This window comes from Protomyctophum bolini (assembly GCF_963924005.1).
Source record: "Protomyctophum bolini genome assembly, chromosome: 16".
Taxonomy (NCBI): domain Eukaryota; kingdom Metazoa; phylum Chordata; class Actinopteri; order Myctophiformes; family Myctophidae; genus Protomyctophum; species Protomyctophum bolini.
This window is the reverse complement of record NC_137877.1, coordinates 43,786,109-43,809,870: the sequence shown is the minus strand read 5'-3', so window position 1 is coordinate 43,809,870 and position 23,762 is coordinate 43,786,109. Positions and strand designations below refer to the sequence as shown.

General features: G+C 42.2%; 1 protein-coding gene across 1 annotated transcript; it reads right to left on the bottom strand.

Moving 5' to 3' along the window:
• Positions 1 to 1,135: 1,135 nt before the first annotated feature.
• LOC308330995 (cholesterol 25-hydroxylase-like protein 2) lies at positions 1,136 to 4,463 on the bottom strand (the record flags this gene model as incomplete). The annotated part of the gene is made up of 4 exons (XM_080786064.1): positions 1,136 to 1,437; positions 2,060 to 2,221; positions 2,787 to 3,034; positions 4,144 to 4,463. 4 exons carry the CDS (start codon positions 4,461 to 4,463, stop codon positions 1,136 to 1,138), a joined length of 1,032 nt encoding a protein of 343 aa, XP_080642190.1.
• Between the last annotated feature and the right edge of the window lie 19,299 nt (positions 4,464 to 23,762).

Here is a 23,762-nt window from a genome sequence, read left to right as displayed (position 1 = left end):
CAATCAGATAGGACTTTTCTGTTTGGATGTACGGGCTGCCAATGGGAAATTGCACCTATAGTTACCACCCGGCCATTAACTGAATGGAAAGATGGCCGCGGTGTGCATATGGTCAATAGAGTGTCACAGTCCCGCCCCCTACCAGGGCCCAGGAAATGATTCCCGTTCATTTTCCTCATAGACTTTTCAAAAAGTATTAATTTAAAGACCTTTTAAGCCTCGTACAAAGCCAACTGGAGTTGTGACAAATCATGATAACAAACAACAAACGGCAGGTTACAACACTTTTTTTGTTATTTTTCTTCTTTGTAATTATTTGTTTGGTTATTGTCATGATTTGTCACAACTCCAGTTGGCTTTGTCCAATAGGGGTACCTACCCAATAGGGGTACATACCGTACCGTGTCTCTCTGTTTGCACTTGATCTCATCTACAATACAATGACACTTTGTCACACCTTATGTCTAGCGATGGAGCTCGAAACGTGAACAACCCGATAACAAGCTTACCGAGTACCCGGTATCAATAAGCTTTGGCCTTATCGAGTACCCGGTATCAATAAGGTTTGGGCTTATCGAGTACCCGGTATCAATAAGCTTTGGCCTTATCGAGTACCCGGTATCAATAAGCTTATCGAGTACCCGGTATCGATAAGCTTTGGGCTAATCGAGTACTCGGTATCGATAAGCTTTGGGCTTATCGAGTACCCGGTATCAATAAGCTTATCGAGTACCCGGTATCAATAAGCTTTGGGCTAATCGAGTACCCGGTATCAATAAGCTTTGGGATTATCAAGCCTGTTATGGAGCATAGCGGTCCATGGCGTCATGTTTGCACAATCAAGACAAGAGGCGATCAAGAAATAAATCTAATTATCCACGCTGGCACAAACATGTCAGTCTAAAAGTGTATTGATACCTGCTAACCAGCGCTGTCCAGATAAACAAAAATATGCTTTTAGTAAGTGATGGTAGACACATTAACCAGTTTCTTCAATATTAGTTTCCAAAATGTAAACGTTCTGCATTTGAAGGCCCTAGTAAAAGATACTGGTTCTGTTCAGAATGTGTTGTCGTCTTCACAGTTGGTTGCCAGCCGGTGGAAAAGAGGTCAGAGTCATTTCGATATTCTGGTTCTAAGAGAGCTTCAGCTGAACTATTTCACTGTGTCCTCTTTCTCCTCTGATGTGGTCAGCCTTTCCACGTGCACTTTGGTCGCGAGCGGGTGGGGCCGGCGGGGTGCCGGTGTCGATGGGTGGGCCGTTGACGGTGAGGGGCGGGCCGTCGGTGCCCGCCAGCCAATCCCAGTGGCAGAAGAAGGGGGCGTAGTTGGAGGCGGGGCTCTGGTGGTGGGCGTCATGCTTGGGCACTCCCGCCCACAGGCCCAGCGGGACCAACCGGTGCATCGACCACGGGAAGTCGTAGCCGCAGTGGTCCTCTGGACAGGAGATGAGAGAAGATGTTTATTGATGTATTGATTAGTGGTCCTCTGGACAGGAGATCAGAGAAGATGTTTATTGATGTATTGATTAGTGGTCCTCTGGACAGGATATAAGAGAAGATGTTTATTGATGTATTGATTAGTGGTCCTCTGGACAGGAGATCAGAGAAGATGTTTATTGATGTATTGATTAGTGGTCCTCTGGACAGGACATAAGAGAAGATGTTTATTGATGTATTGATTAGTGGTCCTCTGGACAGGAGATCAGAGAAGATGTTTATTGATGTATTGATTAGTGGTCCTCTGGACAGGACATAAGAGAAGATGTTTATTGATGTATTGATTAGTGGTCCTTTGTCCAGGAAACCAGAGAATACATTGATTTATTGATCAGTGGTTCTCTGAACAAGAGATAAGAGACATTGATTTATTGCTTTCATTCTGTCACATGGAAGTGGTTTTCAACCATTTGCCTGTCAAGGCCCATTATTTATTTATTGGGCAATTGAGCTACAAACCACCATACAAGGAGAGCTTGTACAGTACAATGCAGTGCAGTGCAGTGCAGTACTACTCACTCCAGACGGGTCAGATTTTCCTTTAGTTTTTTAGTTTTTACCTGTGGACACGTAGACGTTGAAGACCATGAAGCCCCATGTGGTCAGACAGTGGCACTGCAGCAAGATGGGGTCGGCCGTGGCCCAGAAACCAGAGCTGACCAGTTCCCACCCTGAGACGTACTGGGTGACCAGAGAGAAGGGCCTGGAGAACTGGTGGTGCACTGAAACAATGGGATTAGTATTAGGTCATTACACACTGGCGAATTGTGTGTGTGTGTGTGTGTGTGTGTGTGTGTGTGTGCGTGCGTGCGTGCGTGCGTGTGTGGACATGGCACATGGGTGTGCTAACAGCAGCGAGCAACGGGCTCCGCCAAACTTTGGTCGGTATGTAGGAAGGAGAGGTTGCACAGGAATCACGATACAAAAAACTTCTATTATAGACCAACGTTTCGGCACCTTAGTGCCTTCTCTTCAGGGTATGAAAGAAAGCATACCAATTCTGACATAACGCAGGAGAAGAGGAGTGGAGGAGGAGAGGAGAGGAGAGGAGAGGACATGGAGTGGAGGGGTGGCGAATATAATCGCACAATACGCGTCGCATTTATATGTGTACAGACGCGACTAAATTCGCCGGGCAAATATTTCGAATTTTTCGGATCGCTTATTCGCATCGCGTCGCTAATTCGCTGTTCATTCATTGTAATGACCTTTAGTATTAGAATAGAATAGAATAGACTTTATTTGCAAATGGCACCACCCTACGCGGTGGGGTGAGGTGAGTCGTACCTGAGTGGAAGGTCCGGTACAGCCACCCTACACGGTGGTGCAGGAGGTGCCAGAGGTAGTACTGGAAATCGAACAGCAGCAGGCAGCCCAGGATCCCCGCCAGCAGAGCCCCCAGGGTGGGGGCCGCGGGGGGCAGGGGGGCCGCGGGCCGCCACGCCCACTGGGCCACGGCCGTGGGGAAGATGTAGATCAGGTGGTGGTAGAGCGTCAGGCGCAGCGTGGTCCACAGCTCGTCCCGCGGGATTGGCCTGTAACACGGACGGGGGATCAATTAACCAATCAGTGGGGTTGGCCTGTAACACGGACGGGGGTTCAATTAACCAATCAGCGGGGTTGGCCTGTAACACGGACGGGGGTTCAATTAACCAATCAGTGGGATGGGCCTGTATACGGTGTCAGTGTTGACCGTGTACGGCATCAACAGATGTAGTGTGTTTGGTAAAACAGTCTTCTCTGTTAGAGCCTCCCATCCCTGGAACAGTCTCTGTTAGAGCCTCCCATCCCTGGAAGAGTCTCCACAGAAGTAAAAGAGACTTCCAACTATCTGACCTTCAAATTTAACCTTAAGAGGTGGCTTAAAGCAAACAGTTTAAAACAACTGAAAGAGCCGATCTACAAGCTTACAGCACGTCTCTGTCTGCTATTTCTTTTCACCAAGGGCCGCGCTACGAGCTTGTAGATCTGCTATTTTTGAAAAATCGTGGAAAATGTGGCGCAAATCATTGAATATATATTCTTTCAGAGCGAACGTACAACATATTTCCAGAGGTGGGTGGTCAAAATATGTAATACATACATATTTTTGGGGTTCCTTGACATGAAAATGTTTGAGAACCACTGATATAGAAACATGAGGTTTTTCAAGAAAACTGTCAGGATTTACTTTGTATCTCCTGATGCGGGGCCAGATTACCCCGAACGCCCGGGGTTATTTAATCCATTAAATCAGAGGTTATTTAATCCATTAAATCAGAGGTTATTTAATCCATTCAATCAGAGGTTATTTAATCCATTCAATCAGAGGTTATCTAATCCATTAAATCAGAGGTTATTTAATCCATTCAATCAGAGGTTATTTAATCCATTCAATCAGAGGTTATTTAATCCATTCAATCAGAGGTTATCTAATCCATTAAATCAGAGGTTATTTAATCCATTAAATCAGAGGTTATTTAATCCATTCAATCAGAGGTTATCTAATCCATTAAATCAGAGGTTATTTAATCCATTCAATCAGAGGATATTTAATCCATTCAATCAGAGGTTATTTAATCCATTCAATCGGAGCGTCCATCAATTTATAGCAGCGGAGCACTTTTAGCGATTGATAGGGCGGGGAACTCAGGGTGTTAATTACCTGTGAGGGTGTAGCTTGTATCTCCGTACGAGGGGCCAGGATGGAGCCAGGAGGTCCAGGGTGGTGTAGACAGACACCAGGATAATGTAGGTGGAGACGGACAGAGCTACGGGAAACAGCGGGCTCCTCAGCGCCTCCTGGTGGTTCAGACGGAGGTAGTCCCAGCTGGGCTGGAGCACCGATGACGACGACGACCCAACGCGACAACCCCCACCCAATGACCCCCCCCACCACCGGGAGGAGACGTTGTTGGCACCATGGGGACCGTGACCCCCCCACCACCAGGAGGAGAACCCCAACATCATGTCGTCCGGGATCATTCTTGATTGTTAACAGCTGGAGTCATTCCTGAATGGCTTCCCGTTCAGAACGTAAACAACATGAAAGACGAAGGTTAGAAACAAAGACGAAGGTTAGAAAACAAAACAAAGACGAAGGTTAGAAAACAAAGACGAAGGTTAGAAAACAAAGTTGAAAAAAGTGCAAAAAGTGCAAAACAAAAAAAGGAAAAAAATAATAATTTAAAGGTAAAAAAAGTGGAAAAAATAAAAGGAAAGTACACAAAAAAATGTAAAAATAAATCTGTTTAATTGTTTAATTCAACGAGGGACACGTCCGTTTCAGCTGGAAGAACTAATTTAAAGGTTGTAGAGCCGATCATGTTTAATCCTGTAATGGAAGTGCTGCCGACTGCAGGGTTTGATTTTATAGGCTCTCGTGTACGTTTAAGCCCCTCCCCCTCTCTACGCGAGGAAGCTGATCTGTAAAAGACTCTTTTTATTGACACCAGGATCCCAGCCAAACATGCACACGCACACGCACACACGTACACAAACACACACACACACACACACACACACACACACACACAAACACACAGAGTAATTAATCATAGGATAACTGACACATGCTGAATTGTACTTGGCTTCAGTACACTGTGGCTTCAGTACACTTGGCTTCAGTACACATTTGCATAATCAAAGCATGAAAAGATTCCGTTGTTAAAAAAATGACTTTCACAGTTTGTCCACTTTCTGGCGTGACTTGAATGATTCTGTTATGGAACTACTCTGTTATGGAACTACTCTGTTATGGAACTACTCTGTTATGGAACTACTCTGTTATGGACCCACTGTTATGGACGACTCTGTTATGGACTGACTGTTATGGAACTACTCTGATCTATATCGACCTCACTCTGACCGTCACTAGGCCTACGGTCATAACAACGAATGATGCCCTCATCTTCCTCTTCTCGAGACCAATATATCAACATTGTCATGCCCACATGACCCGGGGGGGGCGGCCTCACCGTATAAATTATGCCCGGTGAGGGCGGCTCCGCCTCTTTCCCTCTCTCACCTCATGAGACCTGTACGGTAGGTAAGATGGTATCGTATCTTTGAGATCTATACTGTTAATGCTGACTGCTTGGTTTTCGCTAGTAGTCTTTCCACACTCACTGCATTGGAAACCCGTACACTTCGGTGCAGGCGCCTTGCGTCCCTGTGGGTTGCAGTATGTTGTGACTTTCTGAGGTTGAAGTTGAACTTGAATCTGACACTGAAGTCACTGAAGACAGTGATAATTGGGAAAAGACCAGTGAAGACGATGACGAACGGCGTGACAGGAGTTTCAGTGACTCAGGTTCCCTGAAGAAGCACCAGCATGTCCACACTAGAGAAAAACCTTTTAACTGTAAACATTGTGACAAGAGTTTCAGCCGTTCAGGTAACCTAAAGCAACACCTTCATGTCCACACTGTAGAAAAACCTTTTAAATGTAAACATTGTGACAAGTGTTTCTGTGTTTCAAGTTATCTGAAGTCACACCTTCGTGTCCACACTGGAGAAAAACCTATCCAATGTAAACATTGTGACAAGAGTTTCAAGGATTCAAGTACTCTTTGTTACCACCTTCGTGTCCACACTGGAGAAAAACCTTTCCAATGTAAACATGTGACAAAAAGCACATTATTAATGTTATTCTGCTTTATTTTCTGTGCATGTTTTTTTATGTACGTGTGATATGAAGACATGTGGGTTGTGAGAGTCTAATGCTTTCCTATTTGTATGTGAAAGGTAACGGGTCTGGTACACTAGGGTGATTGATAGGTGTCAATGACTGATTGATACCACACCCAAATGTACTTAGGGAGGAAGTGACACACGGGAGTCATCTCCCAAACAAACAGTGTGTAGGCCTACACGGAGGAGAAGAGGAGCTCCAGGCGCCAGATAGCATTCGAACAGATATCAAAGTTCAAACGTATTTATCTGCAGCCGTGACCATGAAGAACAGTCGTGCCGTCGGGTAAAGTAAGCTTCGCGCTTGTTGTTGCCGTCGGGGATCGGCGTTGGAATCAGGGACGTATCTGCCAGCGGTTGGAGTATAACAGAGCTGCTGCGATCGGTGAGATCATTCCAAAGTGTTCTTGGACTCGGATTGTCAATACTAAGGGGTACCCCACACGTTTCGTTCATTGCGCTGGATTAAAATACTGCAGACTTTCACATGCGTGCGCCTCGTTAGAAGAGGAGGACGGACGCGGTCTTTGTTTAATTCTAAGCGTGGTTGCGTTCCGCTGACTTTGGGACTGGTTTGGGGTGGGAGGGGGGCTTGGATGTAATTATTGATTGTTGTTTTGAGTTTGTTTTCTTGTTTGTTTATTTCATTTAGTAGGGGAAGAGACAGGGAGAGACGTCATTGTGAAGTGTACAGTCTACCTTTGTTTACAACTTCCCATAAAGTGTGTAAAGTAAACCCCACGATCCCGTACTTTCGACAGCTGGAAACTATCACATCTCAGTATCTCTGTGAAGGAACGTTTGAAATGTATAATCATTACGTGTAACTATTTGCTACCTAACTACTTTTTTACAGAAAAATGAATCATTGATATGTGATGAAAAAAAAGGTATATAAACTGAATTAAAATATATTATACAGTATAATTATTTTATTACTTATTGTAAATTGTCAATTGTTTTAAATGTATTTCATTTTGTACTATAGTGATATTAATACTAAATCATGATCAGAGTAATATGTGTCTCTAACTTCAATTTCTGTAATACTACTTTCAAATTTGTTGAAATATACATGATCTAAAATACTTCCGAAATCTGTAGTTGGATTTGTATTTAATTGTTTAAAGCCTAATCTTGACAAGGTCTTTATATTTATATCTTTTTCAGTATAATGGTCTTCATTGAAATCTCCTATTATCATAATTGTGGAAGTCGGAGATGTAGATACTTTACAATTTCTTTGAGAAATGTGTTTAATTCCGAAAGGTTTGTTTTAGGTGATCTGTACATAAGAATGATATATAGATCTTTATTTTTTACATGTATACATACGTGTTCTACTTTTTCTAATATACCCCGATTTCTTTTTGAATTATTTCAATGGCAATATCTTCTTTTATAGCAAACATAACTCCCCCACCTATATCATATTCTCTGTCATTCCTGATTGTTTTGTAATTGGTGTTCATTGTTTTTAATTTAAAAGTAATGTTATTATTTTTATTTAAGTGTGTTTCTGTAAAAGCTATTAGATCCAACATTTCGAGTTGGGAATCTGAGTTTATATCTTGTAAATGTGTTAGATAACCTCTGATGTTCAACAATCCAATTTTTAATGAATGTTTTAATGGTAATTGAGTTATCTTCCGTATATTTGGATTTTCTAGAGGTGATTGTCGTAATCGTATCATTTCTCTTTCTACATTCTTATCTACTTTGATCTTTTTAGGACTAAAATCAAGTATATATATATATCTCTTATCCTTTTCACTCGACTGAATGCTACATAGGCTTGTCCCCGGGTTAAAACGTGAGCCCTTCATAGGACCAGCGTACATGGTGTGTATACGTATGACTAGCTCTCAGTGATGACATACGAGAAATGGTCATCTGTGTAATCTGGTCCCACCAGATACCACATTACGTCATCGTTGAGAGCTGGGACCAGAGTACATGGTGTGTGTGTATATGTATGACTAGCTCTCAGTGATGACGTAAGAGATATGGTCATCTGTGTAGTCTGGTCCCAGCAGACCAGGCACAGATTTACAAATTACAAATCACATTACAACTACATACAGAGTATGTAGTTGTAATTTGATTAGCAGTATACTGTGGTTACTTGGTTCCAAAAAGTGACAGCCAAGTTTTTTTCAACGGTAAGTCTGTGCCTGGTTTGCTGGGCCAAGTAACCACATTACGTCATCGTTGAGAACTGGGACCAGAGTACATGGTGTGTATACGTCTAGCTCTCAGTGATGACATAAGAGAAATGGTCATCTGTGTAATCTGGTCCCACCAGATACCACATTACGTCATCGTTGAGAGCTGGGACCAGAGTACATGGTGTGTATATGTATGACTAGCTCTCAGTGATGACGTAAGAGATATGGTCATCTGTGTAGTCTGGTCCCAGCAGACCAGGCACAGATTTACAAATTACAAATCACATTACAACTACATACAGAGTATGTAGTTGTAATTTGATTAGCAGTATACTGTGGTTACTTGGTTCCAAAAAGTGAAGCCAAGTTTTTTTCAACCGTAAGTCTGTGCCTGGTTTGCTGGGACCAGTTACAACATTACGTCATCGTTGAGAACTGGGACCAGAGTACATGGTGTGTATACGTATGTAACTGGTCCCAGCAAACCAGGCACAGACTTACGGTGATATAAACACTTACGTCAGTGATGACGTAAGAGATATGGTCATCTGTGTAGTCTGGTCCCAGCAGACCAGGCACAGATTTACAAATTACAAATCACATTACAACTACATACAGAGTATGTAGTTGTAATTTGATTAGCAGTATACTGTGGTTACTTGGTTCCAAAAAGTGAAGCCAAGTTTTTTTCAACCGTAAGTCTGTGCCTGGTTTGCTGGGACCAGTTACATACGTATACACACCATGTACTCTGGTCCCAGTTCTCAACGATGACGTAATGTTGTAACTGGTCCCAGCAAACCAGGCACAGACTTACGGTTGAAAAAAACTTGGCTTCACTTTGAAGAGACCAAGCGAAATGATTACTTGCGCGCTCTGCTTGCGCAAGTAATCAAAAGATGGACCAACAAGAATGGTGTGTGTGTGTGTGTGTGTGTGTGTGAGGGGGGGGGGGGTTATGTAGGGAAAGCCAGTTTGAAAAGGTGGGTTTTGAGTGTGCTTTTGAACATTTCGAAGGTGGGGGCAGCTCTGATGTGAGTTGGGAGTGAGTTAGGGCCGATTCATACTCCTATTTTAGAGCCGAATAAAAGTCGGTTCGGTGCTGTGGAGCCTACAATTTGACGTCATTTGAGGTTCGGGGGGGGGCGGGTACCATCCTAAATTCGTCTCTTCGGTGCTACTGAAAATTTCTTTTTTTTTAATATAATTTTTATCCCACGATTTTGTAACCCAGTTTTCTTTTCACCCAGGGCCAATTATCTAATGTAATCCTGGACGCTACACTTCCTCTGCCAACCTGGGGGGGCAGCAGACTGACCTCATGCCTCCTTCTATGCATGAGGAGTCCAAGCTGCTTCTTTTCACCTGACAGGGGGGAATTTCCCCGGCCGGACGTAGCACGTGGAAGGTTATTCCGACCAGTTCCTTTCCCCTCCATCAGGCGCACCGGCTGGCCAGGGGGAGGTCGTTTTAGAGACCAGGATTACTGCATGTTTTTGTGAGGGTATCTACCCTAGGGGACACGGGGAGAACATGCAAACTCCACACAGAAAGGCCCTTTCGCCAACCCCCGCCTCGGGTATGGGCACTGATGACGCGGAGGAGGGAACACGCCGCCAGTGCCCATTGCGTCCCTAGCGGGAATCGAACCCAGGACCTTCTAGCTGTGAGGCGACAGCACTACCAACTGTGCCACCGTGCCCCCCTACTGAAGTTTTCTACTGAAAATTTCTGACGAGCCGAAATCCTTTCGGCACTACAGCGCCGAAACAGCGGTAAAATAGGAGTATGAATCGGCCCTTACAAAGAGAAGGGGCAGCCACTGCGAAGGCCCTGTCTCCCCATGTTCATTTGTTGGATTTGTGGGGTTCCAGTTGGTTGCCAGTGCTTGAGCTGAGGGAGTGGGAGGGGACATGGCGGTTGATGAGTTCAGAGAGGTAGAGGGGGGCCTGGTTGTTGAGGGTTTTGTAGGTGATGGTGAGTATTTTGAATTCAATTCTGGACTTGACTGGGAGCCAGTGGAGTTCACGGAGGATGGGTGTGATGTGGTCCCTGGATCTGGTTCTGGTGAGCAGGCGGGTGGCGGAATTTTTAACATATTGTAGTTTTTTGAGAACCTTGGTGGTGACGCCATACAGGAGGCTATTGCAGTAGTCGATTCTGGATGTGTTGAAGGCATGAATGAGTGTTACAGCGTCAGTGTGGGATAGCATGGGACGAAGGCGGGCAATGCTACAGAGGTGGAAAAAGGTGGTTTTGGTGATCTGGTTGACATGGGGCTGGAAAGAGAGGGTGGGGTCAAGGATGACACCAAGGTTGCGGACTCGGGTGGAGGGGGTGACAGTGGAGCCATCAATGGTGAGAGTAGTATGTAGGTGTACGGTTTACGCCCACAAAATGGCGGCATTCATATCTGGCATATGAGGGTACTTTTGGGGGTGTGGCACTTCCTCATTTGTGACAGGTGCCAGCACTTTGGTCCTCAACTCGATTTTTACAGATTACAGATTATTACAGATTATTAAAGTACAGAATGTAAGCTTTCATATGATGTATCATTCAATGAAATTGGACAATAATTGAAGGAGATATGACCATCTAAAACTTGTTCAAACAGATAACAGATACAGATGCAAAGTAGATCATTTGGCCTGCAAAGATTCATCAGATTTAGCACCTCTGGAATGGGTGTGACAATAGATGCTTGTCCACACCCCTAATGTCTTGCATAATCACTCCCCCACCCACTAACCACTCCCCCACTAGGTTACCTGTTAATAAACCCTTTTGAAAGTACTAAGTATTAAATACTAAGTATAAGTATTCAAGTATTAAATACTAATTTAAGTGTTCAGACAATTGACCCAGTATTTTAAATAAATAAAACCGTGCGCTTGTAGATTTGCTATTCTTAATAAACAGATCCGTTCACATGCCTGGTTTCTATTTAGTGTGCAAGGTTAGTGTGCAAGGCTTACATCCGGTCTAAAGCCCACCCACTGTATGCGCTGATTTCCCTACACAATACATACACGATCCGTATCCTCCCCTCACCGGATGTTGAATTAACAGTACTAACGGCCATATATTTGACGATAATCTTTTACACAAAACGAATTCCCGACATTTCCTTTTCACTTGATACCGTTTCGTAGAGACGGCCTACACAAACGATCTATATACCAAATGAAAGCCCGAATTTCGTAGTTTATAGTATTTTGATTTTTTTTAAATGAGCAAAAAATGAGCGAGTTATAATTTAAAGAAAAGACGAGTGATCTTGGCTATTTGCGCCACGGGTGGAGGAGGAACAAGCAGCAACAAGCAATAACTTCCATGGCTATGAAGCAATATAGCACTAACGGGCAACGTTTCACATGTATTATTAGTTTTATACATTTTAGGAGTGAAAACATGTGTTTAGATGCTTATGACAACATCTCAGCAGTTAAGACAATGTCCCTCTGTTAACACACGACAGCTAGCTAACTAGGCTAGCTAGCTTTTAGCCTGTTGTTGTGTGATGGTGGAAGTACGGTAGAAATAGCTTCCAGGCTGGGAAGCGTATTTGAGCGAGTAGCTACGTGGTTTTGTTTATTTTCCTGTAAAGTATAACCCAAAAGCTCCTCCATACTATAGCCATTGTTATGTACCTGGCCTAGGGGGTGCCAAGATACATAACAAAAAACAGGGGAGACGCAGTTGACCAAAGAAATAGAATTTATTAACTAAACAAAACTGTAAATTAAGGAACAAATCATGATGAACCAGATGAAGTGTGGAGATCAGTAGTCAGTGGTGTAGTGCGTGTATGCATGAGTGAAATGTATGTGTGTGCGTGTTGTATGGACTATGGATTAACATAAATGTTGAGAAGTGTGCATGGTGGAGTGCAGGAGGCAAATGAAAAGAACAGATCTCTGGAAGGACTGGGGAAGCAGGCATTTATAGGGCGTCGACACCCGGGCCCAGGTGCGAGCCACTTAGGCTGAACATGAGTAGCTCTGCTCCCCAATCCTATTGGATACAAAGAACAGAAGTTACTATAGGTCAAACCGTAAACACAACATATACCTAAACCAGACAACTATAGAGTAATATACATATAACACAATATAGGGAACCGTCACACCCCCCCCCCATAAAGACGGGGTCCCAAAGGGAACACCGGCACCCACTACTTGAATTAGCTTTAAAATAGATCCAATACTAACATTAGCATTAAGAGTGCTCCTACCATGGCCAACCCCCCTTGTTAACAGTCTCCACCCCAGCAACTGATATCATGAAGCATTTAAGGGATGAAATGTCAAAAACAAAGATGAACCACAGAGAAGACCCATAATAACATTAGTACTCAAAGACCGGAATGGCCTCAGTAAAACTCAAGAATGGCCTGTCTACCTGTGGGGCTGTTTCTTACGTTTCTTTCGTTTCCTACCATGTTTAGGTGTAGAAATCCTGTCATTTTGATCAGAGATCTGCTTTACCACAGTGTGTGGACCAGATACGTCTGCCTGAAAAGTGGCCGCTTCCCTCGTTACCATGGGAACGGACGTCACCATTGCTGGTGGCTGAAGCCCCGCCCACACCTGAGCACCAACCAGGTCGTTACCCAGGATTAGAGTCACTCCCGGAATCGGCAGTGCTGGGCGCACGGCAAGCTTTGCTTCTCCCTGAAAAAGTTCACATTTAAGCACCACTTTATGCAAAGGAACCATCAAAACATTCATGTCCATGCCCCGAACAGGCACCTTGTCACCTGTGTCAGAAACATGGTTTAACGGAAGAATACCAGTTTGAATAAATTAATTAAAAGCCCCCGTATCCCTTAGAATAGTTACAGGTACTTATTTTCCCCCTTGCACCAAAGACACAGACCCCTGCCTGATAAATGGATGGTAAGATCTCAGTGCTGCAAACTCTGTATCCTTATTTGAACCGAAATTAGGTGAAACACAAATGGACACCGGATTAACTGGAGCGGCAACGCCAGCCCCTTTTGGTTGCGAATGACCTGCGCTCAAAGATTCAGTCCTGGGGTTTAACCTGAAACACTCAGATTTCCAGTGGCCACGCCTATGACAGTAATTGCAAACCTTGTCTTCCTCATGCATATTACCGTTAGTGTCCTTTTCAACAGGACGAGGTTTATCATAACGGCCATGAGACTCGCCACCGCCAGGCATAAACTCTCCACGGTCACGGTGCGTCAGGACATAATCATCAGCGAGTGCTGCCGCAGCCGATGCGTTGCGCGCCTTCTGCTCACTGATATCAGTCGCCACTCGAGCAGGAACAGAATTCTTAAACTGCTCCAAAATCATCAAATCACATAGCTCGTCAAAATCAGTTACCTCCGTGGCGTTGCACCAGCGGGTAAAACTAGTAGTCAAATCACGTGCAAATTCCAAATGACTCTGCTTGTCATGTTTCTTCCAAAACCTGAAGCGCTGTCGATATGCCTCGGGGACACACTCGTACGACTTTAGCACCGCGGTCTTAACAAGACCATAATTCTGGCTGTCAGCAACAGTCATAGCTGAAAAAACCTCTTGCGCCCTGCCTGTCAAGACACAATGCAACATCAACGTGCGCGCCGAGTCAGGCCATCTACGCACGTCGGCCACCCGCTCAAACATGGCAAAAAATGCCTCAGGATCACGTTCAGAAAACTTGGGCACCAGACGTAGATTTCCACTGATATCAAAACCCCCTGCGGACTCTGCAGGTTCTGTAGTAGATACTTGTGCAGCAACTGAAATCTTACCGTCCCTTATTAGGTCCAGCCTGTTCTGCTCTACTTGCCATTTAACCTGTTCAGCATCATGTTTCATTTTCTCAATTTTATATTGCGCCTCAGCGGTGTCAGCCATTATTTTAGCCTGCGCCTCAGCGGCGTCAGCCATTATTTTAGCCTGCAACAACATTAACTCTTTCTGTTGTTCGAAAGTTAAACCTGTCCCTGACATCACTACCGTAGGCACCGCCGATGCGGCGTTTAACGGAGTAAACACCTTCTCTGACTCTGAAAACTCCTTCTCTTCAAACAAATGGTGCCTCAACACACCTTGAACGGATTCCTTTGTCTTCTTGTCGTTTGAATCAAGTTTAATTCTATAATGATCTGCTATTTTAATTAGTTGGTCTTTGGTGCATTGCATTAACAGCTCTTCAGAAGGACAAGCCACAAATGCCTCTAGCGTAACCATCCTGGCTATGTGCGCTCAGAAAGTCCCCCAGCTGGTTAAAACACAAAACAAAATGTACAAGTGCCCCTCTAGACTATGTAATCCCAAGCTAAACTCCACCCGTCTTCATGCCGGTTTGCGGAAGGTATTTATGCACTGAAGGCCACCGCAAAGGCCTAGCTGATACCGAAAGGCAGGGAGGGCAACCAGAAACTGGCGACCCGCATGCACCCCTCAGCTGTGCCCCCGAGACGACCGTGCGTACGCACAGCCGCTACAGCCGCACCTTGCACATAAACCACCCCCCGGCCTAGACCCAGCGAGCTACTTTCTATACCCAGAAGCTAAACGCACCTACCAGAGACACTCGTAACCATACAAAAGACCAAACCAGCAAGGCAAACTTTGTTTTTGTTGTTTTTTAACTTTAGCAGCACAAATTCCAGGAAAAAACCTCCCCACTAGCACAAACTTAATCAAATTGCAAAATACCCAAATGTCTTAACAAATTCAAATTAAAATAATCAACTGCATCTCCCAAAGTCCCAGTACACAAGCGTGTACACTGAAGTAAACATCGCTTTGTACTCACCGGACTGTAGTGTCGACCACATGGACAAGGAAACCCCCGGAATGGTTCCCAAATGATTTCACTCAATTCACAAAAGCGCAGAACAAAAGGCAGAAGGGCGAGTCACTTGACTCTCCAAACTTCCTGCACAACTATTCAAAATTCAAGCGGACAGAGCCCCCATTTTGTTATGTACCTGGCCTAGGGGGTGCCAAGATACACAACAAAAAACAGGGGACCAAAGAAATATAATTTATTAACTAAACAAAACTGTAAATTAAGGAACAAATCATGATGAACCAGATGAAGTGTGGAGATCAGTAGTCAGTGGTGTAGTGCGTGTATGCATGAGTGAAATGTATGTGTGTGCGTGTTGTATGGATTAACATAAATGTTGAGAAGTGTGCATGGTGGAGTGCAGGAGGCAAATGAAAAGAACAGATCTCTGGAAGGACTGGGGAAGCAGGCATTTTTAGGGCGTCGACACCCGGGCCCAGGTGCGAGCCACTTAGGCTGAACATGAGTAGCTCTGCTCCCCAATCCTATTGGATACAAAGAACAGAAGTTACTATAGGTCAAACCGTAAACACAACATATACCTAAACCAGACAACTATAGAGTAATATACATATAACACAATATAGGGAACCGTCACACCATGTAGAATAATTATTTGTTTACAAACACAAGCACGCTAATGGGCGGTGACCAGAGCGTGAAACCTCAGGACAAAGAGATCCCAGGACCAATCGAAAACAACATGCAAATCTCAGAACTGCGCTTCTCCGGTCCCAAAACATTGTTAAAAAACAAGCCTACTTTGACATATAAATGTATACGTTTAATTTTCCCAAATGAACAATCTGTTGGAATAAAAACCTTCTTCAACATTCAAACTGTCTTAATATGAAAAAAAAAAAATCTATTTATTTTGACCATTTCGTTCTGGCGAGTTGAGGCACTTTTAGCTGGCACCTGTCACATTTGGTGACGTCATCATATTTTTGTGTTCGAGTGCACTTTCAGTTTGACAGTGTCAGTATAATTCCTAGTTCCGCTTTCGAGCAGTTGCTGTTTCCGGTATGCAACTTCCCCATTTCGGTGTGGGTGGATCTCTAACCAACTGGTACAAAAAAACTGGCAGACTGTGTTTTGGGTGGGCGTATTTCGCAATCTGCCCCCAACCTGTGTCTGGACAGGGACATGTGGGGAGCTCTGTGTGTGTGTGTGTGTGTGTGTGTGTGTGTGTGGTTTGCTCAATATATGGTTTGCACTGTGTGTGGGTGTGTGTGTGTGTGTGTGTGTGTGTGTGACACCCCTTTTTGAATAAGGGGCGTGGGTTATGATAGAAGCTGTATATATATATAACCTGTGTCGGGACAGGGACATGTGGGGAGCTGTGTGTGTGTGTGTGTGTGTGTGTGTGCCTGCTACTTGAAGTTTTATTTTCCGTTCTTGTTGTATGCAGCCATGGTGCTGATGTTTTCAACCATTTCTCATCTGAGTGCTTAACGGTTGTCTCATACAATATATGTCATTAAGATGCTAACACCCACAATACAAATGCAACAACTGGTATTGGCCATAGTTCGCACAATACAATAATGAGAACACACAAACCTAACACTTCCAATATCTATTTATTTATTTAACTACTCTCTAGCTCTCTCCCTCTATTTCTTATATTTTTATTCCATGGTTGAGTAGCAGTGTTAAAATTTGTGTTCAACCCTAATTCTGTGATAGTCTGTGGTATAGCACCCATCTATGGTATGTTTAAGGTAAAACCTTTAGTCAGAATACAGGCTGGTATATGGTAGGCTATAGTTGACATGATTATGGGAATTTCTTTTAGACCATAGGATGTAGTTCAAACATTTTGTATTCAATTCACCTATGGACGTGACTATATTCTTTACTAGTATTATTTAGTGCACAAGTCTAACCATTAATCACTGAAACCAATTTTCTGGTGTTTCTAACTTGCGAAAGTATGAAGAAAAAGTGTTAAGACACATTTTGATGCAAAATCAGCAGATCTGTATTTCTCACAATATGTCACTCTTAGCAGTCTCCAACTCTATGTCTCTTACTATTATTAACAAACTTCAACTATAGCACCGGTTTCTTTAACAATTACAAACTTCTCTGTCTGGCTTCAGTGGTTTCCTTTTTTCGTCAGCCTTGTAACTTCTGTGATCGTACGAGTTCTGTAAAGCAGAGGGTTAAATCATTAAAAGGGCGATTGAATGCTGATTGATTCCAAACATTTATACTTTACAAATGAATTGGGTATGGTGGGTTAGCAAACATATGATTATAGTGTTTCATGAGTTCGGTGGATGTGTGTGTGTGTGTCGTAAGTGCTATTTTGTGACCTAGCAGCAGTTGTTTCAGTTAGTTCCTCATGTGTTGGAGGCCATATATTTCACACGCAAGCTGATGTGTGTGTGTGTGTGTGTGTGTGTGTGTGTGTGTGTGTGTGTGTGTGTGTGTGTGTGAGATCACCACACCCCTGAGATGAGGGTAGTAGGCTGTCTGAATACATTAAAACAACACACATGACAAAACTGTGGTTTAGCCATCCCTCCCCTAATCTGAACCCCCTGCAACTATTTAAACTAGCCTGTTGTATACAGTTAAGACGGCGACATCACAGCGACGTATGCCACCATTACCGTCCTAAAATACCCTTTTCACCCTATTTTGTGTACATGGATATTCAATTTGTCTTAGATGTTTCCGATAGAGGCCAGATGGTTACGGAGTCAACAGAGCGCGATGCATTTTTCCGTGATTCTGCGCCGGAAAATGATCCTGACGAGGAGGTATCTGAGATGGATACTGTCAATGAACAGACTTATGAAGACAATTCCATCATCACTGATTCAGAATATTCTAGTTATATATATTATATATATTGTGATTACGATGAACCGGAGCTTGAATTTGATGAGTGTCCTGATCGTTCTCAGGACGATTATGTGGATCTGATGAATGAATACATTGCCCGAAATCCTCCGCCTGACTGGGACGACGACTTCTGTGAGGAGCATTATGAATGTTGGTTGATTGATTATTGGGACAGAATCTGTGCCAATGACGATGCAGGTAATGAATAACAATATTTCATATGTTATTGCTCATGGTTTTGATAACTATATATCGGCTGACATTAATATAACGAAAACATTACCAACGCTATTCCCTAATTTTATATATGTGGTTGTAAATATTGTGTCCGTTCTATTAACATCATTACAGAAGCTGAGGCGTTCTATACGGCAATGGTTTCTCCACCAAAGTTCGACGTGGCGAGATTGAAAGCGGATATCGCTATGCTTCGTTCTGCCCTGGAGATTAAACGTCAAGAGGTCAAAGACATCACTTATGCTCTCGCAGAAAAATTGGACGACCATGAATTTATCGTTCAGTTTGATCACAGTGACAATATTCTGATGTAAATATTTTGATCTTCTATATTAAGCAGTAGCCTATATGTTATTGAGTATACATACATCTATGCCTATAGACACGTACGAATGTTGTATGATTCAATCATGTATTTCTTTTTCTTTCCAGCGTTGGTGACATTGTACAAAAAAAACAAAAAAATGTGTGTTCATGTCTTTTTATTTTTATTTTTTAACGGTGTTAGCATAGCCTACACTCATGAGTTTTAAATGATTCACATTCATATTTCACAATTCAGCATAAACTGTTACTGTAGAATAATACAATTTTACACATTATGTCTTTTCTGTTTTCACATTTCACCAAAATACTGTATAGAAAATACAATTGTACTGTATGTGCTCCAAAACCCACATTTATAATACCGTTACTTTTTTTCGTCAGCCCTGTAACTTCTGTGATCGTACGAGTTCTGTAAAGCAGAGGACTAAATCATTAAAAGGCGATTGAATGCTGATTGATTCCAAACATTTATACTTTACAAATGAATTGGGTATGGTGGGTTAGCAAACATATGATTATAGTGTTTCATGAGCTCGGTGGATGTGTGTGTGTGTGTCGTAAGTGCTATTTTGTGACCTAGCAGCAGTTGTTTCAGTTAGTTCCTCATGTGTTGGAGGCCATATATTTCACACACAAGCTGGTGTGTGTGTGTGTGTGTGTGTGTGTGTGTGCGTGTGTGTGTGTGTGTGTGGAGAGGATCTGGGTGAGGGTGTGTGTTATCAGTGTCTTGTTGGGGGTATGTGTGTATGTGTGTGTGTGTGTGTGTGTGTGTGTGTGTGTGTGTGTGTGTGTGAAGTGAACTATAGCACCGGTTTCTTTAACAATTACAAACTTCTCTGTCTGGCTTCACTGGTTTCCTTTTTTTCGTCAGCCCTGTAACTTCTGTGATCGTACGAGTTCTGTAAAGCAGAGGACTAAATCATTAAAAGGCGATTGAATGCTGATAGATTCCAAACATTTATACTTTACAAATGAATTGGGTATGGTGGGTTAGCAAACATATGATTATAGTGTTTCATGAGTTCGTTGGACGGTGAGTAGTACCAGCGTTATGATTATAGTACCTATGATTACTCACCCCTGATACTGTAATGCAGTTCATTCTTCAGTAAAAGTGATATTTAGTGTTTTTCTAAGGCATTTAGTTATGGCTCCTGTAGAAAAGGTTAAAATAACAACCATGATATTTTAAAATAAGTCCACATTATGTTCCATGACAAGGCATCAAGTTCTAGACAATATTCACCATAAGAATTATGTTTTGTTTTATTTATTTTTTACCTCTGATACTGTGTATGTATACATCTTATTCTACAATATTGTCTATGATCTGATCTTAAACTACGATGTATTACTGCCTATACATTCTGATATCGTATTACTACCTGTGTCAATAATGTGCCTATACAATGTCATGGATTGATGTTAGGTTATTTGATAGTGTATGATTCTTGATGACAAATTTCGTATGTATTTGACGTATTACGTACAACATGTACTGTACAACACCATTCAATACTAGCTGTACATCTACACATCATTATGATGTGTAGATGATGTTCAACGTTCAACAGCCGCTTACTAACAGGTATGTAAATTAATACTGTGTCTTGGCATTGTAAACGTATATGATTTCTCATGCATACAAAACTCATTTGAAACTAAACACATTATGGTGTTCACCTACAATTATAGTTAACGATAATTAGGGTAGATTGATTGCAATTTACAATAGTTACTATTAGATAGTATAGACATTTGAAAGTTAGCTAGACTATAGTCTAGACTACTATATGGTATAAGCTATGCTGGTATAGGCATCCACGGATTTCCAAGGATTTCAACCCAAAACTGTAGATTGGGCCTGTACACAAAACACATTGTTTTGTGCTGACAATAACTATTGACAATAACAACCAGCATAGTAGTAAATATTATTTATACTAGTTAAATTATCTATTTTTTCACGATACATAGGAAAGTCTAAACTATGTAGAATAATAAAATGTTTGAACTGTTCAACTACTGAATAGTTAGATGGGTCATGACATGCTAATGTATGTTTTTAATACAATTGCATTAACATCAACATGTCTGATGGTGTAGTGTGTAAATGTAACAAAGACCATTATAACAGGCTATGTACACTGTGTATACTAAAGTGTGTAATACTGATGTACCAATGTTTTTCCAAGAATTCAGAAACTATAGTTTAGAAACACTTGTAAGTCTATACTATACGAACTCTTTAGATCATGGTCAGCACCAAATACCATACCAAAAGCATGTATCTTATGTTCAGTATGTTTTATTTCGATAAGAAAATAGGTAATTATACGCAGGAATATACACTGTAGGACAATACTACTATTCTATGTAGCAAATGTACAACCTTGCAAAAAAAAAAAAAAGGCCATCATCAGGACCTCAAATATACCCGGTCATCAACTAATTCTAATATATTCAACTACTAGGCCCACAAGTCATTCATTGAGGCAATAGTTATGTCTTTGATTATTATTTTTGTGTTATATCACGGTACATCCTTCAGGTAATGCAGAAAAGATGTGCATAGACTATGGATTCTTGATACTGATAGTGGTAATTCATCATGGCATTGTAGTAGTATGCCTATATACTGTATGTTTTGTATTACGAGTGCCGCTATTGAAAACATCAGTCACTATTGACAAGGATTGTCCCATCACACAGCTTGGATTGTAAGTGGCAATGTAGATTTTTCAAAATAGTAAAATAAATAAAAGGCAAAGAAGTTTAGGGATAGTGGGTTTAGCGATGACGAAATGACTCCCTATGCGCCCAAGGGAAAACGTTTTCCTGTTCTCTTACTTTTCGTTTCCACCGAAGTAGGGATGATCCAAGCATTCCTCCACTGTAGGCCTTTTCTTTGGGTCTTCATTGATCATCCTCTTGATGAGATCCTTGGCGAGCACATCCTGAATATGGTGCAGGTTGTAGATTCCATCCAGAATGTTGACTTCACACCGTGGGCCTGTACCAAATGGATGGTGTCCTCCAGACAGGATGTAATATAACAACATCCCTCCCACCTTTAGAATGAAAATGAAATGTAGTGACAGAATGTAGTATTTTCTTTGATCAAATGGTTCTCTCTCATTCTGGAAAAAGAACAAACCTGGATGTCGGCACTTCTTGTATAGGTTACAAGCTCACCGCCATAGTCTTCATCAATGGTCTCCTTCGCCTTCCAGCATTTTCTTCTTGCACTGTTTGTGACATAGGTTGTTTGTCCTCTGCGCAGCTGTCTGCGTATTCCAAAATCTGACAATCTGAGCTTACTTGTAACATCTGCAGGGTAAATTGTATAAATAAATAGCTAAATATATATTTTTAAATGACAAAAATACAATAGTTTGTTTGTCTTATTTTTTCGCCTATAGCTTACCAAACATCACATTCTGGGGTTTGATATTGCAGTGGAGAATTGGAGGATTGTGTTGATGGAGTGTCTTTAAGCTAATGAGAAATTTTTTTGCGATCAGCATTTCACAAAGACGACCTCCAGGAAACTCGTCTCTTAACTTGACGTATTCTTCCAATGAGTATTCACATAATTCAAGAACAAGGTATGCAAAGTTTTCATCCTCTATAAAGTTCACATATTGTACAATTGAAGGATGATCAATCTCAGGAAGACATGGAAAGTTTTTCTCATTCTTCATCATTCTCTTCACTGCGACTTCAGTGCCATCCGTGCCAAGTAGACTTGAATTCCATCACTTCCCTTTGCTATGGTGAATTCACTACCTTTCCCAATGATAAAATTACCACATTTGACAGCGTCATCAACCTCGTGAATGTTTGCCAGTTTCTCTAGCTGTTGGCTCCATCTTTGACTGATTCTGTGCCATTCTCGTGGTTGTTTTGGTTCTGTGCTGGTCACTTCACTTTCCGAGGTTGGTTTGCTGAGATGTGTGCGTAGTGGTTTAGGCCTGTCCACCTCAACTTCATTGCTCCTCATGTTGTGCATATGTGACAGGTGCCAAGAGAGGTTCCTTCTTTGTTTTGAAAATCAATAATACTGTATATGTTAGACTGTCTACTCCCTATAGCTTAGGTATGGGATTTAATAGGCCAACTACAAATCCCCTCAAATTTCTTGTACCTAAGTCAAACAAAAGACCAAGGGGTCCTGCATAAGTGTGTACGTCTACAGCAGAGACATTCCCATGAATAATCAATGAGAGGGCGGGGTGTATAAAAGGAACAAACTATTTAAAAGGGAGGTCTCAGATCTATATGTATGTATAGAGCCAAGACAGCTAGACTTATTCACGCCAGAGGATAAGGCTAGGAGATATTTTCTCAAGAAACAACCTTTTTCGTCAACTATCTACTATCAATATTAGTCATGGAACCTATGGACAAACCACGTACCCCCAATATCCGTATTGAACCTGTGGAACACCAGCCGTATACACGATATATCAACCCTCTCATACTACAGGAATATAATTCAGCACTAGGTAAATTTGTCTATACCCCTGATTTCGAATTATACAAAAGAAGAGCAGAGGACCAGATCATGGCCGCAGAGCTGTTAAGCAGACATATGTCGAGAATTGATGAGGAAGACTTGGAGTCGGATGGGTTAATAATCGACACGGATGAGGAATATTTTGATACTATCGAACCGCTGGACTTGACTACGAGCAAGAAAACTCCTGGACTTTCTGAAAATGGACAATTTGGACAACTCTCCAACACAATCCCATCCTCCCCAACACCGAGCTCTGAACCAGAGAACTACTCCAAACCACCTCCATCCCCTACAGATTCTGGTGATGAGGATGAAAGACTAGATGCACCCAAGGCATGCCGACGATCTCAGCGTCTGTTTCACCTACAGTCAAAATTAGTTGGATGAAACCCAACTCTAGCTGGTTGAAACCCCAAAACGAATTGGAATGAACTGAACGCATCTATTAAACGTAGTGTGTAACATACCTGTGTAAATACGTATTATGTTTCTCTAAATAAAAAATATATCAAATATATTTTCATTGTTGTTTTTATTTCATATTTATTTCATATATTTACACTATTACCGATGTTAGATTCTAGTTAGGTTCTTACGGGGGTAGTATACTAAACATTGCAGTATTATAACTACTCAGGAATATGCATTGCTGATGGTCCTGCC